The sequence below is a fragment of the Nilaparvata lugens genome, unplaced genomic scaffold, assembly GCF_014356525.2.
Source record: "Nilaparvata lugens isolate BPH unplaced genomic scaffold, ASM1435652v1 scaffold7609, whole genome shotgun sequence".
Taxonomy (NCBI): Eukaryota; Metazoa; Arthropoda; class Insecta; order Hemiptera; family Delphacidae; genus Nilaparvata; species Nilaparvata lugens.
In genome coordinates, this window is record NW_024093357.1 from 1,403 (window position 1) to 13,706 (window position 12,304).

General features: G+C 32.8%; 1 protein-coding gene across 1 annotated transcript; it reads left to right on the plus strand.

Annotated features, from left to right (window-relative positions):
* Window positions 1-737: 737 nt before the first annotated feature.
* Window positions 738-5,464, plus strand: LOC111063277 (glutamine-dependent NAD(+) synthetase). The gene is made up of 4 exons (XM_039445684.1): window positions 738-818; window positions 2,187-2,331; window positions 4,222-4,339; window positions 5,428-5,464. The coding sequence occupies exons 1-3, from the start codon at window positions 759-761 to the stop codon at window positions 4,257-4,259; spliced, it is 243 nt and encodes an 80-aa protein (XP_039301618.1). The 5' UTR covers window positions 738-758; the 3' UTR covers window positions 4,260-4,339; window positions 5,428-5,464.
* Window positions 5,465-12,304: the final 6,840 nt, after the last annotated feature.

Sequence of the window (12,304 nt, forward strand, 5' to 3'; positions counted from 1 at the left end):
ACTCGAGATCCGCCAATAAGCCATAAACCTGCTCTAACTCAAAAAATATCTCAATTATAAAATATGCTAACCTAAAGCCTCTATAGTGAGATTCATGTATATAGTCAGCACTGTTTAACTCTGGTGTTTGTCATCCTTGTCTGTTATCAGGCAACGCAGATAGCTGCCATAGCTCTATACTTTTCTAGCTGAGCATTGTTGCCAGATTGTCTTTAGACTATATTAATTTAATGGATTACCAAGATATTACAATTCCAATTATTATGATAGTTTGCTATTAATTGTTGAAAATATATTTTATTGATTAATATTGATGTATATATTATGCCGGAAACGGAGAAGTACCGGGTTTGATTTCCTGTCTGGGCGAAATTTTTGGACAGTTTCATACTACAAATTTCCTTCTGCTATTCAGTTCGTCGGTTAATATTTGCAGTAGCAGAAGTCCTTAGTTCTATTTATATAGCTTTCATTGGATATGCGAAATAATTATTAAGTAGCAAAATTTAATTTATCATTATAAAAAAGAATGAACAATTAATATATATATTATATAATGAACAATTAAGATTAAGATATACTCTAAAGGGATGACTTGAATCATGCCATCTACTTTAGAAGGAAGTAGTAACGCAGAGAATCGGCAACTCTGTGATCCTATCTTTTTCACATGTCATTATAACGTAGACTTCACTGTAGCAGTCTCTCAATTATGGAATGTGTTCTGTTTCAGAAAAATCCTTCTTATTAGACCGAAGATGAGGTTGTGTGATAATGGAAACTATCGAGAGTCGAGATGGTTCACAGAATGGAGAAAGGTAAGCTCTCATACAGGTTAATATAACAGGTTAGAGCTTGAAACAAATTTCCTTGAATATGAGAAATAGTTTTATTAATCTTGAAAAAAAATTTCTTGAATATGATGAAATATTCCTGAAAAAAGGATTAGCTTGGAATTAGAAGAAATTTCTGAAATAAAGCCAAGAAGGTTTCCTAATACAATTACTCTGGAATAATAACTTAATTTATAATTTTGAAATTTCGACTTGAATAAATTTCTGTTTTAGTGAAGTTCATGTTAAGGTAGCCTTAAGAACTCGAGATCCGTCAATAAGCCATAAACCTGCTCTAACTCAAAAAATATCTCAATTATAAAATCTGCTAACTAAAGCCTCTATAGTGAGATTCATGTATATAGTCAGCACTGTTTAACTCTGGTGTTGTCATCCTTGTCTGTTATCAGGCAAAGCAGATAGCTGCATAGCTCTATACTTTTCTAGCTGAGCATTGTTGCCAGATTGTCTTTAGACTATATTAATTTAAGGATTACCAAGATATTACAATTCAATTATTATGATAGTTTGCTATTAAATGTTGACAAATATATTTTATTGATTAATATTGATGTAATATTATGACGGAAACGGAGAAGTACCGGGTTTGATTTCCTGTCTGGGCGAAATTTTTGGACAGTTTCATACTACAAATTTCTTCTGCTATTCAGTTCGTCGGTTAATATTTGCAGTAGCAGAAGTCCTTAGTTCTATATATAAGCTTTCATTGGATATGCGAAAGAATTATTAAGTAGCAAAATTAATTTATCATTATAAAAAAGAATGAACAATTAATATTATATATATACATAATGAACAATTAAGATTAGATATACTCTAAAGGGATGACTTGAATCATGCCATCTACTTTAGAAGGAAGTGGTAACGCAGAGAATCGGCAACTCTGTGATCCTATCTTTTCCACTGATCTTATAACGTGAATCTCAGTATAACACAATAATGTCAAATTTTTTCACATTACTTTTGTCTTATCATTGTGTTCCAATCACGTAATTGATTCCATTTGCGATTTGAGCAATTCAATAAGAGTGAATTACTTGAGAGAGAAACATAATAAGGCGTTGGTGCAGGATTTTCACTTCTTATTGAATACATTGATGATCCTAGAAAGGTTCACTTGCTTTGTATATTTGTAGATTTCTCAACTATTTTTACAGTCAATTCTTCTGAATAATTTATAGTAATAGTTTATCTGAACAGTTAAAACGGTGCATGTGTGAATTGAATCAACTGCATAGTTCATTGAAGAATAATAGATATTGTAGTTTGATGTTCATTGATAGATTCTATTCATTGATAATATTGAAGTTGAGTTTTGATTCATTGAAACAGCCTCGCGAGGTTGAGGACGATTACTTGCCGCGCATAATCGCGACCTACACCGGACAGAGTGTGGTTGCGTTTGGTGATGCTGTCTCGCAACTAGAGATACCTGTATTGGATATGAAATATGTGAAGAGCTATGGAATCCAGCCAGGTAATTAACTATTACTTGTCATTTATAATAAACGGTAATCCCAATATTCATTAATTCAATTTATTTCACCAACCAACACAGAAAACAGTACAAAGATGTGACAATCAGAAAAAAAACAATAATTATTATTCTAAATATCTTATATCAACTATCTGAAAATTAATCTTCTTCACTTATCATTCTCGAATTAAAGTCAATACTTTTGCCTCAACTCCGCCTACAACATTTACAATTTTATGTATTCACAGTTTTATGGTTCATCACAATGGTTCTTTGTTCAACTGCTACTATATTCTCTTATGAGTCCCACCCTGATGTGAATGGATATTATTTATTCATAGCACAATACATACAATCCAGGTTAAAAAACAACTTTAACCTTATTTAAACTAACCAGACTAGAGCTTTTACAGAGTTTACAATAATGATTTATACATATATTCGAGTCCAAAAAAATGTATCAAACTAAAATTTTGAATGTATCAGATCATTTAACTTCAGACACGAAATCAAACTAAATAGAAAATATTGAACTGTTCACTTTAAACCACAAAAAAAATAATGTTTGCCGTACTAACATTATTAGATAGATTTATCATACATTATTAGATGGATCAGAGCATTGTTCAATATTTGTTCTCAAGTCATTCAATCTCAGCTGTTTTCCATGCATGAAATCAAGCCGGTAAACAGCTGTTTGCAGAACAAATAAACATATGATTCTCATTACAGCATACTCTACTGTAATGAAACCATATGCTTTCTTTACAGTCGAGTATGTTTCCTAGTTCCGAAATAGGAACAGCAAAACTGCTACAAAAAAAACCACCTTCAGCGCTCCAGGTGGAAGTTTTGTCAACTTCCACAAAATTCCTGATTCGGAATTTGTAAACTAGGTTATGCTTATAGAATGCATGTAGTAACTTCAGCACAAGCAGGTGATGTTTTCTATTTCTCAATTATTCTTCTTTAGATTATTATGACAAAACATAGAGTTTGTTACTTAGACGTGAATGTCTTTTGTAGTGGCTCGAATAAAATTCTAGTCTCGGCTAACTAGACTAGAAACATCATTCTCGCCTTCAAAGGCCCTTCCCGTCCATGTGATGTAAGATACTATTTCCCAACACTTGGCCACAAAACTAATCATTATTGAAACTGGGAACGGTTTGCAAAAACAGGTGATTCCTGCAAGCCGTGGGTAAAACACGTGTGTACGGCTGTATTTTGCGAACGATTCCAAACGATAAAATCAGTGTCAGTACTGTTTCCTTTAATAACATAAAAGTGATAATAACTTGGTGTTGAGGGAAAATATTACGAGGAACTGATGTGCAAACGTTTTGCCAAAGTTCTATCTCGTTTGGCTATGGAAAATCAAAATATCTCATCCCCGAATTTACAAGCTGACTTATAGCCAAACAGTAAAATATAAACACGACTAAAAGATGAAGAAACTTCGAGTGGGGTTCCACCACCATCGCATTGCTCTGCCCGGCTCGGGTCGGCCCGGCCCGGCCCAACTTTGTTGTGAAAATCCGTCTAGGGTTTCAAAGGTGAGGGTAGGTTAGGTTTTTGCTTTTAAATGGCAAATGCTTGTAGTATTGAAATGTTTTGATTATTATTGTAAAGCAGAAACAGAAAGCTTGCATGTCAGAAAAATGTTTGTGTTATACAGTTTGGCTATAAGTCACCGTATGATTTCGGGAATGCGATATTTTGCCTTCCTTGGCAATGACCGGTTTTGCATACAAGATGCACAAATTGCTAATATGCCTTTGTAGATTGATTTTTACTGCCCGTCACCAATAAATCAGTTCCCTTACAAATATTTGTAGTTTTATCATTATTTGAAATACTAATTGTGTGTTCATATCATTTGTTGTTCAGCTCACACATTCCAATGTGCCAAGATGGCGTTGAGTTGATAGTGAACGGTTCCGGGTCCTACATGGAGTTGAGGAAAGCTTATATTACTGTCGATCTTATCAAATCGGCTACTTTCAAGGTAAGTTGAATTTCTAAATTCAACAGGCAATGTACAACATTATTACTGTCTCAAAAACAAATTAATCACAAACATTGTTTTCTTCAGTCAGTGAGTGTTGACGCCGTTAGAATTTGGAGTTTGGCGCTGAGTAGTTAGCTTTCAATCTTCCCCTCTAACTGGCGCACTCTAGTGCGTAATTGACTTAATGCTTGACTTGTAGTTTTCGTTCAGTCGGTTCGCATAGCTGTCTCCGTTGACAGGACAGTCGGCTCGTTCGTTGATTGTTGTATTTCTTTCGGAAATATTAATTGTAATTTCATGTCTCCGATAGAAGGGAGTAATTGGTTTTAAAGTACATGTGAGAATTTGAGTATTTATATTGAAAATAGTAGTGAAAATAGTAAAACTGAGAAGCAGAAATCCATACATGATCCAACAACTCTATGCAGTACCTGGCTACATCAAAAATCATCAGAGGTCAAGTGATTTATATACAGTTCTCTCTTCCTTAATTCTTTCCTTTACCTTTTCACCATCCAAACCTATAGGTACAAATCACTCTGACTTGCAACGTAGATCATCAGCCGGGGTAAGTTTTAATATAGAGATTTTCATTGCATCATGAATGGATTCATTAGTCTTGTTCTGCCAGAATATATTGAATATAAATCGATTAAAATTACAGTCCACTTAATCAGAAATTTGTATAAACTAGTGAGTTTTCTGTGAATGAAACAGGACGCAAACAGGAAGAAAATTTGTTTTTCCAATTCAATGGTCATGAATATGAAATGAAAAGGTTGCCATTTACAGTACAATAGATGATGAAATTATTTTTTAATAACGAATTTTAATAAATTTCCTTCATTGGAATCTATGCAATTCTTATCTTTCCTATGACATTTTTCAGCATATTCCATCAAATTCAAACTGAACTCGTTGTTTTTGGACTGAGATAGTTCTGGTAGGAGTGTTCAGGGAAACTCTTTAGTCACCTATTGAAATCATACCGTCCCACTGAAAGACCCTATATCATCATAGAAATTTGGGAAGATAATTGAAAATATATTTTGTAGCTGAAACTTGATGAGAATTGTATTTTGTAGGCAGGTGGGCTACCTGTTTAGCAACCTGAGAGGATGTGATGGCCAGCGGGGTGTTCTTCAATGGGTGCTCTTGCATAGCTTGTCAATGGAGAAATCGTCAAAAGAAGTCGACAGTTTGCGGTTGAGGAAGTTGTAAGTATGCCGTATTCAAATATATCACACAAGGCTATAATATTGCAATTTTTAAAATAAATTAGCTCCTGAAGAAGCACTTTATATTCTTACTGAGTATGCTACCCTGGTAACAAAGAGCAACCATTCTTGAATAAAATCACCTATAATTCGGATCTTAATCTCTCTAAATTCAAAATTAATTGTTTCAAGTGTTTGTGTTTTGTTTCAATGTGGAAATGTTAGTGAAGAATTGGAAAGTCGCACATAACCTTTATTTGGACAATTTATCTTATGAAATTGGGATGAAAAGAAGTTTTGACTGTAGCCTGTTTCTTTGACCTTAAGTTGATTGTAAATGATGAATAAATAAATAAATATTTTGAATTGATAGATTGGTGCTGAGTTTACTTTGAATTATAATATTTGCTTTCATACCAATCGAAATGTAAGACAATCAAATCAAGGTTGGTATTTTTAATTAAAAAGCGTTTCTACAGAAACTGTAATGATTGAATGTATCATGTAATTATTCTCATTTATTTTACTAGAGATCCAATTTTGATAATTATTTTTTGTATTTTGTCAGCTTGATAATTTGTTTTTTTTTTTTTAATTTCTATGAGCTCATTAGACAATCTGACTCAACAGAACTAAATTGAAAAAATACGTTGAAAATATCAGTCTGTATTTGTTAATTATCTCATTATAGGCACAAATGACTTCATAAGCTTTGTCACTAATACAGAATATTATTCATTCTAAGTGTTTTGAACTCATTTCCACTAACTAAATTATTGATACTCTTCAGTGATTAAAATACATTAGTCTATAATATCATTTTAACATAATATACACCGTGTCCCACAAACAGGTTTACACGTTTAATTTTATGTTACGTCCCATTCATGCACCGAACTTTTTTAAATTTCACACAGTTTACAAAGTGTTCTAAACATATTCTGGAAAAATTTCAACTTCCTAACCTTCATAGAAACAAAATAGCGGCTATTGAAAATTTTAACGATTTGGTGAAATTTTCAATATGCCGCCTTTTATTTATGGGAAGGTTAGGAGCTGAAATTTTCCCAGAATATTTTAGAACCTACTTGTAAACTGCGTTAAATTCAAAATTATTAATTCCCAGAAATGAGAAATTTTAATGAATTAATAAAATTTCCAATAGGTCGTCATTTTGTTTCTACGAAGGTTAGGGAGCTGAAATTTTCCCAGAATATTTCAGAACCTATTTGTAAACTGTCTAAAAATGTTAAAAAGTTCGGTGGCATGGATGGGCAGTAATATAAAATTAAACGTGTAAAACTCTTCGTGGGACACGGTGTATAAATTTAAACACTACCTACATGAATCTTGCTTAATGAAGCTAATTAAAACCACAAACAGGGACTCTTAACAATTGTGTAAATATCCATGTTTGGTATAAAATGAAATTAATTCCTATCTTCTTATTCTATTTTGTATTTTTCGTATTAGTTAATTTGATAACTGTATAAACAAATTCTGTAAGGAATGTAAAAGTAGGACCTAGCAAAATAATAACTGTCCTGTGTATTCACAAGTTTACTTACTTAGATCATTGGATCTACTTAGATATTTTATTTGGAAGATATCATTCTGTACAATGAGATCGTGGAAATTGGAAATCTTGTGGTTCAAAATCAATCGGTTTGGATTCTTACATAAGCTTGGATGAAGACTTCCACTTTATTATTGAGTGTTAATGATTCAGTAATTTAAACACTTTCATTAATTTGTACGGTTGCATTCCAAGGAATTGACTGTAGCCACCGTCGATTTGGAGGACATCCGTACTTACAGGAATCACATCAGGTCTCTGGCGCACAGTCCGGGGGCAGTGCCTCGTATCCGCGGATCACGTTGACTTCGGCCTGTCGGACATGAGCTCCTGGAATCTGTCGCTGATGGCGTCGCGGCCGATCGAATGGGTTCATCACACGCCGAGGAAGAGATCACCATGGGCCCTGCTTGCTGGCTCTGGGACTACTCAGGTAACACAATGTTTTCTCAACTCTCAACACTAGAATGAGAACATACAGAAAAGTCAGCTCTCAGTAGAACGAAATCATAGAGAAAATGTAGCATTTATCTTCATCTTATGCTGTTGATAACACACACCCCTGAGGAACAGATAACAACGGGTCTATGGCATCTTATATTTTATCTTTGTGTAAAAATCCTTCTTTCTCAACCTAATATGGTTTTGTCACTTTTAGGAGTATCATCCGAAAAATAATCTTGTTTACAAAAAAAAAACCAAAAGACCTACAGCCTCTAATTATATGTTTTGATGCCCGAAAACAAAGTGAAATTATATTGGATATCTCACTAAACCAAAAACTTCGTAGTGCTGGACTTGAGAATGAGCTACATAGAATGAAACCAGGACAGATGTAATTCGAATATTGGAAGAATATAAGAAAGTCCTTATAGATATCAACGGGTAGTGAACTCACGCTACAATAGGCTTTTCTGCATATAAGCAGTCTAGACACGGAGAGCTGACTTGAGCTTTAGAAGAAATATATGGGAAAATGGCGCCTCATCAGTCAACTGAGATTAGCCCACCAACCACTCTACAATCTACTATAAGGGATGCACAGCGACGTTCTCAGTGAGGAGATATGCACCATGTGTAATCAACTAGCTGACAATAATCTCTTTCACGCTCTTTTCGGAAAACTACAGAAATCTATTGTGTATTGACTCGGCTACAAATTGGATAGAATTTTCTCGTACTTCTCCGGTTATTTGAAATATAGACAATTTGTGAATGATTTAGAGCGATTTAATTCTCAAGAGATGATTATACTGGAAAAACTTTCTGGATTGCTTAGCATGTTATCTTCCAATTTTAAATTGTCAGTGAATATACTTGTGCTTTACAAGTTCACAATTCACATTGACACTGTAACTTTATATTAATTGTATACCACCCTCTTAGTATGTTTCATGGGAACAAACACAAATAAAATATTCTATTCTAATTATATGTTTTTAGCTGTTTAAACTGAGAAATAGTTATTTAGTAGAGCACTGTTTACCCGGACTAATTGATGCATGACAGTATCCAGATAATGGATTTCAAGTCGATTTTACCCTACCTCTTGAGTGTAGACGTAATTAAAACCATTAGGCCATTCTGGCCTAAAGTACTTATTAGTCCGTGTTGTATGTAATATGACTTGTATACACTAATATTTCATTCACATTCTACTTACAATAGACATCATGTTGTGTAATTCAATAAGGTGCAGCAACTTAAATTTTCTATTATTAAAATATTGTACTGCGGAGCAATTAGAAGTACAGTAAAAGGTTAGGTTTCAAGGCTATATAAATTTTTTTATATCACTTAGCGGACGTTCGGATAACGGATGTCCGGATAATCGGTGCTATATCTGTAATGGACAGTATAAAAATATTAAGAACAAATTTATAATATTTTTCTTGTATTTTGTTTTTTTCCGGATAATAAATTCAATTTTGAAAAACTAAATTCCCTCTACTATCGAGATTTTAAAAGTAGCTATTTAAAGGTCTTACTTAAGGGAACCAATTGAAAGATATAGATATTTTAAAAAAAACTCAAAATAATATTTGTTGAAATAGGCATAACAATTTATTTTTTTAAACTTGAGAATGATGTGAACATTGATACTGGTTGTTTTTAATTGGTTATTTCATATTAAAAGCTTCTCAAAAGGGTACTATGGTTTTATTCTACAAATAAAAGATATATATTTATCCCATATCAAATATCATCCTTATTTAAAGTGTTCGACAAATTAACGACAGAACTTGAGTTTGTGGCCTAAGCTGGACTAAACATTAAACACTGGAGTGTCTTTTAAATACTTGCTACCATCGGACCGCAGTACGCATATCAAATATATAATAGGGATTTCCCATGTTCAACATCATGCAATTGGTAAATGTGTCAATAATTCTTGCTAGTAGTCGAATTTAGTTGTATGTCATACTTTACAGTATTTAAAAATGATATTATTTGAAAAGAAATGAGTTGTTCAATCGCATGTGAAAAAAACTTTTGATAATAATTGAAATCTACAGAGGAAATTACTGAGATATTGCAATTATTCAAATGCTAAGAATTAATAATAATATTAAACGAAAATAAATGCTGTAATTCACCCCGAAGACTTCTGCTACTGCAAATAAACAGCAGGGTAAACAGCTAGATGGAAATTCGATGAGCGCTACTATTCAAAAATTATTTGTCAGTTCCCGGGCTGACCACTGTCAGTTTCCATCTATCTGTTTACTCTGTTGTCAATATTTGCAGTAGCAGAAGTCTTCGGGGTGAATTACAGCATTTAATTTGGATTTTCGTTTAATAAGAATAAATAATTGAAATCATTGCCTGAAAAAATATTGAATTCAATATTGAGGTGTTGATTTTTGACAGACGTTCGGGACAAGGCGGCTTTTTTCTGCCGTTGAGTGGGTGGAGTCGACTCAGCCAGCACCGCCGCATTGTTTTCCATGTGCAATCTGGTCACTGACTCCTGCAATAAAGGAGGTCAGTTATTCTCCAAATAAAATATATTCAGTCAACACAATACAACAAACCATACAGTTGAATATCGTCAAATAATGCAAAATACAATATCACACATGAGTGATCATACTTGGAAATCATCAACACTATACAAAATTTTACAATTAGATATTCCAATAAATCTCTCTTAAAATTAGTACTTCTAATATCTAGATAATTCGGTAAGTTTTTTATAAATTGAATCCCTATATAACTGGTCTTCCTTTCAAATAGTGTAAGTCTGTGAGACTGTGATCTAGATAATATCTAGATAATTCGGTATTTCTTATAAATTGAATCCTGCATAACCGGTCTTCCTTTCAAATAGTGTAAGTCTGTGAGACTGTGATCTAGATAATTCGGTAAATTTCTTATAAATTAAATCCCTATATAACTGGTCTTCTTTCATATAGTGTAAGTCTGTGAGGCTGAATAGTAAGGTAATTTCTATTTCTGTGCATTAGTTGTGAAGCTGCCAATATTCTTCACCACAAATAATATTACTTTAAAATGAAATACAGGGTAGAGTAAGAACATCCAGATTTTTGAAAACATCTCGACAAAATGTGATGTTTTCGAGCTCAAAATTAAAGTGATTTTATTCTTTATTTTGTGAATTTAAAGTTTGTTTCATGTTTTTACGAATGTTTTATTATCAATCTATCCAAATTTAAAATTGTTTGTTTTATTCAAATTTATATTTTAAGATTGGATTTGGTGTAGAAATTGAAATGGACATAGCCTATGTCTAAATATTTGGACAATTTGAAACTAAATTAGAAAATTGGATAAGTTTGGGCAATAGCCTGTTTTTTCTTCTCTGATCTATGTATTGTTTGTGCTACAAAATAAATGAATAATTAAAGACAAGGATGATTTAAACCCAAACCTGCTTTGTAGCTAATGGCGCGCTTTTGCAGAGTGAAATTGTTAGCAAGCTCTGTACAAGGACTTATCCCACAACTCTATTCCGTATGAATTTGAGAATATATATTTGTGCATAGTATAGGGTTTCTTTCAAGTCTCATTTGGACACAATTGATTAAATTTCTCAAAAAAATAAATTACTGCTAAGTATGTTTCCAGACCATCAGTCTGCGCATTCCATGAAGAATCCTTGTCAACCCAAGCAGGTTACGTCTGACACATTTTCAACAATGGAATCACCAATGCTATATCACTGGCTCAAAGGCATAATGTTTGATCCAAATTCATCCAAATTCATTGAATCATTTGAGTAAATCTTGTGTTCTACTCCTAACAAGGATTTTTTGAATAGCTACTTTAATGAACATCTAAATACTACAAGAAAGCTTAATGCTTTAATTTATGCTTGTTTAAATTACAGAATGCTGTATTGAGCTTTGATACAACTAGCGACATAATTTCACTGATCGCTCACCTCGTACAAGATAAAATAGTTGTAATCATAGTTGTTGTTTTTTTAATAGTTGAAGACTTTGTAGCTGCTGATAACAATGATCAGTCCGCTTCTAATTGAATTGAATTGAATTTATTGCCAAAAATTACAAATACATATTTTTACAATACAATATAAATAACATTGATGTACCTTAGTGCAGCAATAACATCACTGTAATACTTGGCACTGCCAACATAAAATTCCTTGTGTGTTGGCAAAATACATTACAATAATGAATTTACAATTTCAAGATCATATTCATTAAAGAAGACAATCATTCTTCCATTAGATGAAGTTTATTCCATAGATAAGTTCAAAAAAAAAAATAAGTCCTCCCAATTCTTAGTAGTTTATCTTTTGTTTGTTTTATTTAACGTTATCGTTCATCAACGTATGATGATATCGGCTGTGATATCTGTTAAGGCTAGTATATTCATTATAGTGCTAAATTAAAAACTATTCATTATAGTTTGCTAAATTAAAAACTATTCATTATAGTTTGCTAAATGTTGTGACTATATTGCTGTTTTATATTTCCATTGTATTTGTTAATCAACTTAGGGCCGGTCTCCGAGCTCGGGATTTGGCTAAGTTCTAGACTTTAAACAGCTGGAGTAAGAAAAATTGGCTTTCCGAAACGGGGCGTAGTCGTAGTCAGTGTCAAGTCACGTTTGAATTAAATTTCAAAAACTAGAAATTTGAACACAAAATAAAATAAAGAGAAAATAATGTAAAGTTTCAGC

What these genes read in the sequence shown, in the direction of transcription:
- LOC111063277 (XM_039445684.1), top strand. Translation starts at nt 759, where the DNA reads ATGAGGTTGTGTGATAATGGAAACTATCGAGAGTCGAGATGGTTCACA. An exon ending in GGTTCACAGAATGGAGAAAG is followed by an intron (nt 819 to 2,186) that starts GTAAGCTCTCAT and finishes TCATTGAAACAG; the next exon opens with CCTCGCGAGGTTGAGGACGA. An exon ending in GAGCTATGGAATCCAGCCAG is followed by an intron (nt 2,332 to 4,221) that starts GTAATTAACTAT and finishes TTTGTTGTTCAG; the next exon opens with CTCACACATTCCAATGTGCC.